The 12,883-nt window shown below is 35.3% G+C and overlaps 1 protein-coding gene across 1 annotated transcript in view; it reads left to right on the forward strand.

Annotated features, from left to right (window-relative positions):
- The window catches only part of MCM10 (minichromosome maintenance 10 replication initiation factor), a 49,098-nt gene that overhangs the window by 27,598 nt on the left and 8,617 nt on the right, over positions 1-12,883 (forward strand). The window contains exons 13-17 of the mRNA XM_012550885.3: positions 450-567; positions 1,656-1,884; positions 9,381-9,522; positions 10,988-11,106; positions 12,341-12,454. Of these exons, the coding sequence (XP_012406339.1) occupies positions 450-567; positions 1,656-1,884; positions 9,381-9,522; positions 10,988-11,106; positions 12,341-12,454 (722 nt within the window). The remainder of the gene's footprint in view (positions 1-449; positions 568-1,655; positions 1,885-9,380; positions 9,523-10,987; positions 11,107-12,340; positions 12,455-12,883) is intronic.

A 12,883-nucleotide genomic window follows, 5' to 3' on the forward strand; every position in this document is an offset into this window, starting at 1 on the left:
TGAATAGAGTACTAGGTCTGGAGTCAAAAACTGAGTTCAAATGTTGTGTCAGACACTTAATAGCTATGTAACCTTGGGCATCCTTAATTGTGAGATGGGGTTGATAATAGCACCTCCTCCTCAGGATTGTTGTGAAGGCCAAATGAGGCAATATTTATAGTGCAATTAGCTCTAGAACAGTACCTGATTCATAATATATAAATGTTAACTATTACCACCATCGTCATCACTATTATTTTTTAGCATTTTTAGGACATTGCATTTGAAATGTCCAATAGGTAATGTTTTAGGGCTAAGGCTGGGGCATGAGATGGAGCTAGATATAAATCTGGTAGAAATGTAGGTGGAGAAAGGGATCAGAGGGGAGAGATGTTTTAAGGGACATCAGTTTTTCTTTAGTATATTTTAAGATGAACATTTGGAAGGAACTTAATTCATTTATATTTTAGGAGTTCTGGGAAATCCTCGTCCTCTTGTTCAATCCATCCCTGCATCAGCTTTACTGAAACAACAGAAACAACAAATGTTGGAAATGAGGAAAAAGAGAACAGAGGAAATCCAGAAGCGGTAATAACAGTAATTACTGTTCTACATTCACTTAACATATCTCATTAATTTTTAGGTTGGATCAATGAGATTTAGCTGTTTGAAATAGAATTGTCAATGTGTTGCTTTTTAGACTTAAGTTATTGAAGTCTAAATAACCATTCCTGTGCCCTGAAGTGAAACAATGTAGGATACATTAATTGTTAATTCAACAACTTCATTTTGTAGATGAAAAAGATTGAAGGAAGAGAAAATCATTGTTGAAGTTATCATTGTTCTTCTCTCCTAAAGACCTCCTATTTCGCCATATGTATTTTTTCTTCCTGATAAAGAGAGAGCAGAGGGAGTTGTAATACAAGGAAAGTTATGGGATTTACCCAGCATGCCCATAATAGGGTTGAAATCCATATTTCTTGATTCCCAAGTCTAATGCATAGGGTACTAATCTGTAAAGGCAGCTGGTGGTTTTTTTTTTTTAAACCATCTTAATTATCATAGCATTTAATAACCTACTAGTTGGCTCTCTGTTCTCTCCTTTCCAGCCCACAGATCATACTCCTTGACCAAAAAAAAAAAGGGGGGGGGGGAGAGATTGAAAAGTTCTGCCTTCCCAATACCGTCTATCAAGGCCATATCTTGAATTAGTTGTAAAATGTAATGTTATCTCTGTTGTGTTATATTTTTATTTGTTTTGCAAAATAATTCCCAATTTTGGTTCCAATGCACTAGGGAATGTTGCTAGACACAAATATATGGCACTTCTGTTCTAGAGAACACTAACTGGTGCCATTCTAGCACCAAATCTATGAAACTATGACTTTTAAAATAAAAAAATTCAAATTGTATGAAATATGTGCATCTTAATTCTATGAAAAAAAATTATCTCGGTTGGATTAAGAATTTAAACACTTTGGAATAAAAGATGAAGTTAGTGGTAACTTCTGTGTGTTTGTTTGAAGTTACCCCACAGAAGAAAATGCTTTGTTATCAGCTTATTTTTATCTGACATAAGTATTACTTCAGTTCTTCCCATTCTTAATTATTAGGATATATTCTGTTTTTACACAGTCTTATGCATGCTTATTTTGTTCTTGCATGTTTCTTTAAAGGTTTCTTGAAAGTACAGCTGGAGTCAAAAGACCAGCTTCATTTTCATCTTCAGAGAATTCCACTTTGCAGTCTCCGAGGCCAGGGGCGGAATTCCCGAAGGTGAAAAGATCCCTCAGTCCACAGACCCCCAAGCTTGGACGAGGATTTTCAGAAGGAGATGATATTCTCTTCTTTGACGACTCTCCTCCACCGGGACCAAAGTTGAGCGCTTTAGCAGAAACGAAGAAGGTAATGGCTGCTCAGCCTCATAGAGCTTATGTTGTAAGAACCTTAACACTGCACTGTGACTGAATAACTAGGTATTGTTGGTGATTAGACCTAAAGACACTTGGAAGAAGGATCAGCGTTTTTCCTGCACCTCATGGTCACAAAACATATTCCTCCCCATTACCTTGTTTTATCCTTCCAATGAATGTCTCAGTGAGAGCTGATACCAATTCCATGATCCCTGTTTATGGATCCAATGATGGAAACTTTGAAATTAGATGGCTTGCCTACTAAGAATGTTAAACTGAAGCAAGGGTTTGCTGCTTTTGAGTATATTGCTTAATTTGATTAACATTTTAAGAGATTTAAATTTCATCCTTTATTATTATCGTTCTATATGAATAGAAAGAGGTCAGTTTTTAAGATACTTTGCAATCATTCTTATTTGTTATTTTGTAATCAGGTTGGAGGATTAATGACACACAAAGAGTAAAAGGCTGAAGAGCCATAGGACTGCAGAATGAGGGGGATACTTGAGACCTTCTAATCCAATTCCCCTATTTTTCAAAAATTGTAGGTCCATTATATTTTGACCCCCAAAAAAATCCCAACAAACAAGCAACAAACCCTCTCCTAATCCCCTCCTCCCCACACACACATACACAAGAAAGAGGTGTATTTTAACAAAGTTCATAGTGTGGAAAGATGAAAGCAAGTGAGGGTAGGTAGTGGGAAATGGCACAGAAGGATTGCACAGTCCTGTAAAAATAGTCCCAGAGCAACTAAAGTTCAGAAATAAACTGAGGTTGGTGAGGAGAGCTAAGGATAACAAAAATGGGAGGGATTTTTTGGTTGTTGTTTTATTGGAGGAAAGATCAAACAGGAGTCATGTGGCTGCATTTCATGATGGATGATGTAATTTAATAGGTGGCATTAGGAAGGCAGAACTTTTCGATCCCTTTTTTTTTCTGTGAAGGAGTATGATCTGTGGGTTAAAAAGGAGAAGACAAAACCAGTTAGTAGGCTGTTAAACATTAAGATAATTAAGGAGGTTTAAAAAAAAAAAAAAAAAGCTGCCTACTGAAGTCAGCTGGCCCAAATGAATTTTGAAAGACAGCCCGTAGCTGGCACAATTGATTTGAATGGGTTTTTTTTCTTCCTTTTTTAAAGACAATATTTTGTCCCAGAGAATATTTTTACTTAATCTACACGAAGGCAGCCCTATTTTCACAGGATCCCTTTTCGTTAAGTTGAGCATTTCCCCCCTCCCATTTGTCAACTCTTTACCTAATTTTGGAATTTTACTTAACTTGCTGATTCCGTTTTCTTCTGGTACTTATCTAATTCTTTCCCCTTTTACTCTCTTTTTAAAATCATTTCCTTTTCATGTATGTGTGTAAATCCAAATCTGTCTTTCTTTTCTTCCCCCCAAATTCTTTTGTGTGAAAGTGTTTCTCTGGTTTTTGATGCCTTTTTCTTAAAAAGGTTTTCTTTATCTTATTTTCTTCAGTAATCTTTTTCTGTTCATTCTAATTTTTTATTATTTGATTCATGGTCTTGGTACCTATTTATTCCTTCTTTAATCTCTGTGTTTGTCATGGAATTAAAGCTTCTAAAATACCAAGCCTAAATTATTCTTTTAACTAATTTTTATGTTAATGTTATTGTAGATCTTGTTCCCTCTTCCCTTTTCCTGTTATGCCTCGCTCCCCAAATAAAACACAAAAGAGGAATTATATATCAGAGGTAGAATAATTATGACTGCCTCCATAAAACACAAAAGCATCAATTCCTGTAGAAAGTAGAGAGAATAGAGGCATTGCCCTATGGTAGAAATGTCCCTCTGTCTCAGATTGCTCACTCTAATTCTACCCTCAGCCTTCCACAAGATAATTTTCATTTGTATATAATCTCTCTGGACTCATGCCCTTGTCCCTTTCCAAATGGCATTTGCTTCCAGTAACTCTGACTTCCCTTCTTCTAAGACTTCTATGCTGTTGTTCACAAAGGAACAATAGTCACAGAGGTAGTAAGTAGTCTTCTTGTGTACCCAGTTGAGACTCCTGATACCATCCCATCTCTTATAACAAAATATATCTCTCTCTCCCTCTTCCCCCTCCCTACTAATATGGTAGTATTCTTCAGAGGAATTCTTTCCCATTGCTAAATCAAGATCTCTTTTGTTTCAACTTATTTCAGTTCTTCCCTTTTCTCCTACAGTACCTGTTATTGCTGAGAGAATACAGGAGTTATTTTTCTTCTATTGTTTAACTTGTACCTAATTAGGGAACATCAACATTTTCTATCTTCTACCTCCCTATTCCCTTTTATGTACCTTCCCATTCTTCAGTTTTTCTCACAAAATATATTGATTTATCTATTGGGCAGGTGGACAGATTTAATTCATCATGTTTCAGTCCTATTCTTCCACTGTCACTTCTCCTCTTCCTTAAATTCTGCTTTAACCTTTATTTCCTTATGTATTTTGAGAAAGAACTATCTGGTCTCTCCATGATTTAGATTTAGATTATATATATTTATTTATTTTCCTCAATAGTATTTTATTTTTTCAAATTTTTGTATGGATAGTTTCAACATTCAGTTTTGCAAGATTTCAAATTTTTTCTCCCTCCCTCTTTTACTTTCACCCTCCCCAAAACAGCAAGAAATCTGATATAGGTTAAGCCTGTATAATCCTCTTAAACATATTTCCATATTTGTCATGTTGTACAAGGAAAATCAGAACAAAAGGGAAAAAAACACTTTGTTTTTTTTTTTCAAATCCTTAAGTATTTCCTTTTTTCCTCTTTAATAGTCTCTAGACACCGCAAAATTTATTGTTATTTGTTTTTTCTTAGGTGATTGTGTTTATTTACCTTCTGGTTCTGTTGTTTAAGGTATTTTTAAGTCAAGTAATCTGTCCATATTATTTGTTTCTTCTTTTTGTAAGAATGTTTCTGACACATCTTTTTCATGGATTCTTTGGCTTAGATTTGTAGACAGTAGTGTCTTTTTAGGTTTTTTCTTGACTCTTTTGCTTTTCCAAGTATATTAATCAATTCCATTTTCTGTCTTTTAGTTTATGCATTAGAATTTTTTTTTATTGTTGTTTTTTTCTGGTTATACATGTACATTAATTTTTTAAATACACATTTTTTTATTAATCATGTTGGGAGAGAAATCAGAACAAAAGCAAAAAACCATAAGAGAAAAAACAGAAAAGAAGAAAAAGAAAAAAAACGTGAACATGACATGTGTTGATTTACATTCATTCTCCATAGTTCTCTCTTTGGATACAGATGGCATTTTCTATCCAAAGTGTATTGTATCACTGAACCAGAGAGAAAGAACCAAGTCTTTCATTGTTGATCAATTCTGTGTACGCTGTATTCCTGATTCTACTTGATTTGCTCAGCATTAATTCATGTAAATATTTCCAGGCCTTTCTAAAATCAGCTTGTTCCTAATTTTTTATAGAAAAATACTATTTCATTACTTTCATATACCATAACATATTCAGCTATTCCCCGGTTGTTGGACATCTACTTATTTTCCAATTCTTTGCCACCACAAAAAGAGCATGCATTAGAATTTGTTATTAGATTTTCCATTTCTTTGTATTTGAAGATCTTCCTCTTGGCCATTTCCTGAATTTGTTTCTTGTCATTGAAATAATCACATATAACCTCTCTGTATCTTGGAGTTTGAAGTGTAAAGTCTTTTTCTGGAAGTGTTCTATAGATTGTGTTTTGTATTGTTTATTCAGAAGTTCCGGACTGTTTTCTTATCTTGTTCTATGATATTAAAGTTTTTGATTTCTCATGTCCTTATGCAGATCTTTGATCCTTAAATTGTCGCTATGTATCATATCTTCATGATCAATGTTTTGTTTGTGTAGAAATAATAGGTTCTCTTAACATTATTGCTTTTTATCCCTTTTCTTTCTGATTATCCTTAAGAATATTTATATTTTGCATTATAAAAATCCAACATAGTTTCATCAAGAATGGGTCATACTAGACTAGTCTCCTATCTTTCACTGAGTAATTAACTGGGAGGTCATAGACACGTTTTAAATACTGTTTACCTAGGTTTTTAATAGAGCATTTGATAAAATCTCCCATGTTATTCTTGTGGAGAAAAAAGACTGAAAGATATGGACTAGAAAACAGAATAATTGGGCAAATTTGGAACTGTTGAATGGCTAGAGCTTGAGAGAAATCATTTATGTTTTGATATTTTCTTAAGACTTTTAGTGAAAGATTTCCAACTATATATCTTTAGCTTTATAATATTTAACATTTTAGCAATGATTTAGTTAAAGATATAGCATAGTCACTTTTACAAATGATACAGATGATGGAGGAATTGCTGATATGTCAGATTATAAAGTTAGAATCCAAAAATATCTTGTTTTGTAGGACTAAAATAATGGTTCAAAGTTACTTACATGAAAATTAATAGGAACTAATATAAAGTTTCAAAATTGTTCAGATCACCTTCATAAGATAAGGTAAAGAATGAATCTAAACAGTTCACCTTTATAAGATCTAGGAGTCCAGTGGATTGTAAATTCAACATAAATTGATAGTGTGATATAGCAGCCAAAAATCCTAATCATAGACATTACCATAGGTTGTGGTCCTTCTGCCATGATTCGTGTTTGCACTGACTCTGTTGAGATATCAATGGCAAGTAGATATCCAGGGCTTTAGGGGATTACTTTACCAATTGTGGTATTGAGAGAAGAGATGCCATTTGCATCTTGTATGCTTCACAGGTACCCACACACGTGTTTGCATACACGGGTACACCAAGTATTCCTCATGGGGGCTTTTTTTTTTTTTTTTAATTGGTGTCACAGTTGCTGTCCCTACATCCAGGTCTTAAATTCAACCTGAGGTGATCCAAGTAAGAGCTGATGCATATCACATTTAATCTCTAATCCAGCAGGTTGTCCAAAACAGGACAGCCCAACAAATTGGATTGTGACTTTAGGAATTAAGATCTATGGCTCAGTGCCCTAAACAGAAATTTGGATAAGGCACTATTTATTGCATATTTATTATTATTGAATCCTTCTCCTTCCTATCCTTTTCATAGTTACAAATTTGATTTTCCTAAAGCACATATGTCATCTAAGAATTTCAAGTTATTTCTTTTCTCTAGCTCAGAAAGGAAACTCTTGTTTTCCATTTAAACCCCTTTTCAGACTAGCTCTAACCTGTCTTCTCAGTCTGGTATATTTCTCTCCATGCAGTCTATTTTCTAGCCATATTGCCCTACTTTATGTTTCCCCATGCCAATCTCATCTCCCCTTTCTCAGTAAAAAATTTTTTTGTTTAAAATTTTTCATTTAAAAAATTTTTATTGATGTCTTTTATTTTTGCATCACTTACATTCGCCAATATATCACTCCTTCTCCATGCCTTTTGTACGAGGTTATTCTCTCCTTCCCCTTCACCCTCATCTTGGAATGTTCTCGTTTAAAACCTCTAACTCCCTTTAAGGCTTAATTCAAATACAACTTCACACAAGATTCCTTTCCTGATCTCCAGAATTGTTAGTGCTCCCTCATTCCACTCCCATGAATTTATTTTGTAGTATCTATTTATCTGTTTACATATACCCTCAGTACAATGAAGGAAACGGGGCAGTAGAATGGAAGCTCTTTGAGATCAAGGACTGTTTTCTTTTGCTTTTGAAGCTCTTTGAGATCAAGGACTATTTTCTTTTGCTTTTGTATCCCCCAGTGCTTGGGAGAGTGCTTTATATATGGCAGATGTTTAACTACATATTTGTTGACTTGACTTGTAAACCCTATTGCAGAACCCACATCTGGCTATACATTTTCAATCTTGTTGAGTGGAAACCACACCTGACTGGTTATCAGGATCCTTGACTTCAGCCTCAGTTCCTTTATTTGTAAAATGAAGGTGTTGCAAACAGATGTTCTCTTAAGAGCCCTCCTAGTTCTGATATTTTATAATTCTAAGTAACCAATGCATTTCACTGTAGCAGGGCTAGAATGTTAGCCAAATTCTAAGATTAAAATTAGTAGGGATAAATGTGCAGTTGCATATTTTAGTTTTTAAAAAATCATTTTCAAAAGTAGAAGATTGGAGGAAATGAGTAAACTATAGGTCATCTGAAAGATATGGGGCCTTTAAGAGTTTACAAGTTCAATGTGAGTGGCAACCTAGAAAGCCAGCTGAAGTGACAGAGAAGCATAGTGTCTGAGGCGAAGAGAGTTGTACTACAACTGGGATTTCATAAAATATAGTAGGTTCTTCCATACTAAAGATCTTTTAAAAAAAAAAAAAAAAAAAAAAAAAAGGCTGGATACTTGTCACCTTGTTGTATTAAAATGATTCTTGTCCAGTTACAAGTTGAGCCAGATGGGATGTTTTCTACTTCTGAAATTTGGGATTCATTAGGTATTCTGCATCCTTAACCCATGGATAATCTGAGGCAAGGGAAAGTTGGATGGAAGTGGAGGAGTGGATATTGATTAATTCTCTTATCAGTTTCATCTATTGAATAAATAGTTGGTTAGTCCTTGAATTTAGGTCAAAAACTGTTTTGTTTATTTAAGGAAACCTAGATTAGGCAAAACAGGTTATCAAGTCAGAAAAACAATTAGGGAGAAGTGAGTTGTGAAGGGGAAACATTTTTCCTGTTTTAATTCTCAAATGGACTGAGAGGGTAGAAATGGGCAAGAATTGGAAAGGACTAATAAAGCTCTCAACTAACCAGAATCTTCATTCATTGTTTGTAGAGTATTTTTTTTTTCCTCTGCTTTTAGGAGAAAAATACAATCACAAGAAAACAAATTCAAATTAGGAACTTAACTTATACTTAGCAAAACTAATATAAGTAAATAAGAATTCTAGTGTTGGGAGGAGAGGGTTAGTACATATTCAGTCCAATGTCCTGTATCTCATAGAGAAGGAGAAATTCTTAACCTGGAATCTGTGGGTTGTTTTCTTTATTTTTGACATCTGTATTTCAGCATAATTGGTTTCCTTTGTAAATCTGTGTATTTTATTTTGTGTGTTTAAAAACATTCCATAGGCTTCATCAGACCAACCAAAAAGGATCCAATGAAGCCTATGAAATGTTTTTAAATGGACAACCAAAGGGAGTCCATTGCAGAAAGGAAATTAAAAATTCTCATTCTAAGGTTGTATCTGTGGTCTCCTGTGACATTCAAAATAATGACCTTGAATGCTACAAAATAGATCTGCAGTTATCAAAGAAACATTTTTTTTGCTTTGAATGTACTTAGAAATGTAGAAAAATGAATACAAACATTTTAGAATGATTTTTGAAATGAAATTTGAAACAAAAAGATCTCTTTTAAACAGAATATATTGATCAAGAAATTGTTATTATCTACTCCCAGAAGTCATCAACAATTACTCCTTCCTAAAATGACAATGTAGAGAGGCATAATCTGCTTGTTAGTGGAATTTTTTTCGTTTGTTTTGGTTCTTTACTCTCTCCCCTTTTTCTAGTTAACAGCTATTGCTAAATTGAGAGCCAAAGGTCAGGTCCTTACTAAAGCAGATCCAAACTGTATTAAACGGAAGCAGTGTGACCCTCAGAGTGTCTTGGAGATATCAGAGCGTGTGGAGAAAAGCACCTCATCATCACCAGGTAGAGTAAATAGAAACTGCAGAGAGGGGGAAGAAAAGTGGGCCAAAGGAAATAAATGCTTTTGTAAAGAAAGATGGTTCTGAAAATTTTCCTCATTTGATTCATTAGCAACCACCCCTGTTCTCTTGTGTAACAAAACTAGTCCAAAGTTCTAGTACATTTTAAACTGAAATTTTCCTGTAAGCTTTTTTTTTCTGTAAAAAAACCTGAACTGGATTTGTCCTATTATTATACCGATGTATTTTTCTTCCTAAGTTTGTATAAACTAGCCATGATATGTATTATACGTTCTCAATATTAATTATTAATATTAATCTCAGAGTTAGATGCTCCCTATGACTCTAGTTTTCTGCCAAAATTCTAATCTGAGCCATGTTGTTTAACAGGAACCTTGTAGAAAGGAGCATCAGCTTTTAGGACAGTTATGTGGGGCAAGAGAGATTTCTCCAGAGTTATAGAATTAGTCCTGGAAAAGCCATCAGAGGCCATCTAATCCAACACTAGAAGCAAAGATCGAGAGAAGCTGCCTCAGTGACTTCCCTGAGGTCATGGGCAGAAGTGACAGAGTAAGGGAAGGAGTAATATTTGAACCCAGCTCCCTCTGATTCTCAACTTACTGTGCTCTTTCCACAGGGACCACACCTTCCTATTCCTTACCAATAACATTCCATCTCCCATCTTGGTAGTTTCACTTAGACTGTTTTCCTTGCTTGGACAACACTCCCTTCTTGCCTCCCTAGATTTTTATCTACTTGATAATACTCAAGGAAAGTATTATCCTTAATACTTAAGGCTAAAGACTATTATTTTTGTCTTTGTTATCTTCAGTGCCTATTACCTGCTGGTTTTTATTATATTGCTTGTTGATGGTTTTTAAATTGTAAGTGGTATTTTGTATTATATTAATATTTCAGAAGCTTAAGACGTGGTCTTAACTTATTAATTTACCTTTCTATAGCCCTTAAGGCATTTTCTTCACTCAGACAACCCTGTAAGATCAGATGTAAAAAGAGTTATGGATGGATAAATGAAAATTTAGGGATGGGAGGTGACATGTCCATTATCAAGTAGTTTTGGGGAAGTAAAGTCAGGATCAGACCCATGTTCTGATTGGTGCTGATTGCTACAGTCCCATCTGTTTTCTTGCTCAGATTTGCCCTTAATAACAGAATGTTTTGGTGTGATTACGTAATGGTTTATATAATATGCCAAGGTTTACAGAATGCTTCCCTCACAACTTCCCTGGGAGGTAAAGAGTGTATTATTGTCCCATTTTACAAATGAGAAGACTGATGCTTTTAAAGTGGTTAGTGACTCCTGCAGGACGTGCATTAGGCAGTGGATGGAGCTTTCAGAGAAGTGAGGCAGGTATGGAAGGATGAGGAAGAAACAGATACAAGGAAACTGACCCCCAATGTCGCTGCAATCCTGAACACTTACAGAGATGCTTTCCTCTCTGCTGTAGCTGAGGACGACCCAGAACCTGCCCAAAAGAGACGTCGAGAGCAGTTGGCCTACCTGGAATCTGAGGAGTTCCAGAAAATTCTCAGAGCTAGATCCAAGCACACTGAGGTGCTGAAGGAGGTAACAGCCCGACACCCAATGTTCACTTTCCCAGGGCCCCGGGACCTCAGCATGCCTTTGCTTGCCTTCCCTAGTGGGAATTGATGGGATATTGGCTTTTATAATATTTAATTTACTACTGGCTTCCTGATACCACCTAGTACCTAGTGTGGAATTTAATTGGCTACTAGAAGAACCCTGTTAAACCCGTTAAACAGAACAATGACCGTCAGTCCAGTGCAACCTCATTCTTCAGTGGCAAGCTCATGAAGAGAAGGGGCTGAGAAAAACAGCCTTTAGGCTTCAATTAGCACATACTCAACTACTGTCATTTTCCATGTAAGATAATTTTCTAACAGTCAACAAGTTCCCTGGATTTTATATTGGATGACAGGATACAAAGAGATCTTGACAGGCTAGATCACTGAGCTAAATCTAATATAATGAAACAGGATTTTTGTATCCTACAAGATGATAAGAGACAGTGGTTATGATTTAGCAGCCAAAAGGCTTAATGTGATTTTGGGATACATTAAGAGAGATATAGTTTTGAGGAATAAGGAAGAGGTGGCCCTCTTGCCATATTCTGCCCTAGTTAGACCATCTATGGAACACTCTCCCACTGTCATAGTTAAGATAAGCAAAAGAGGGCAACCAGTATAGTGAGGAACCTCAAATGAGAGGATCACTTTAAGAAACTGGGAATATTTAATGTGGAAAAAAAAAGACACAGGAGAGATTTAACAGTTGTTTTCTGCTCCTGAGGCAGTATGCTATCCATGGAGGTCCAACATATTCTTGAGCATTAAATCCCCTATAGATAAAACCTGTTGTATGCTTCTCATCTCCTTTTATAGACTATCCTGATGGAAGAGTTCTTCAGTGGAACCACATTTCACCCATAAATTGACATTTCTAACCTTCCCCGCTGCTTTAAACCATTTGCCATCTCACTCCTGTATTCCTCTCCTGAATATTATATTGTTTCGTATTGACTGGATTAGTATATACCACCCATCCCCTCTTTCCATCTGTGCTTATTCCCTGTCCTCACCAAAAAAAAAAAAAATTGAATATGAATATAGTATTGTGAGGTTTAGGTAAGCCATGTTGTTTCAACTATGAGGGCATTTTTCAACGGGATTGTCAATGTTGTCTTGATGTTCAGAACATTTTCAGAGGATCTATAGTACATCTTCAATTGTTCTTACATTTGTCAGATGTTTGACTCTCTCTTTCAACTTTACTCTTCCAGGCCGAGGCAGATCTACAGGAACGCTATTTTGAACCACTGGTGAAAAAAGAACAAATGGAAGAAAAAATGAAAAGTATTAGGGAAGTGAAATGCCGAGTGGTAACATGCAAAACGGTGAGTGAAGAGAGTTTTCTGGGGACACAGTTTAGTGACTAATGTTAGCCAGTCCCTGAAATGTGGAGTCTCAACAGAATTCTTTTGGGTGTGTCTTGTTTCATTGGTCTTGAAAGTAAAACACTGAAAGGCTAAGAATTCTGTTTTGCAGTCAGTTTTTTTTTTTTTAAATAATTTACAATAAAGGTAAAAAAATTTACAAATTTGAAAGAAATAAAATTCACCATTTTATTTCACCTTATATGAACTCTTTTGCTGTTATGCAGTGGTGGCGCATTCCAGGACATTTTGGCATTTTTTAAGTCCAAACTTAATTCATTTAATATTAGTGGTTCCCAAAGACTTTCAAAGGGGAAAATTTGTCACCCTGCCCCCAATATTTTCTAATACCTTTTATCTTAACTGTATTGCTCTAGTAGTTGTACTCTC

This window comes from Sarcophilus harrisii, chromosome 5 (assembly GCF_902635505.1).
Source record: "Sarcophilus harrisii chromosome 5, mSarHar1.11, whole genome shotgun sequence".
NCBI classification, from domain to species: Eukaryota; Metazoa; Chordata; class Mammalia; order Dasyuromorphia; family Dasyuridae; genus Sarcophilus; species Sarcophilus harrisii.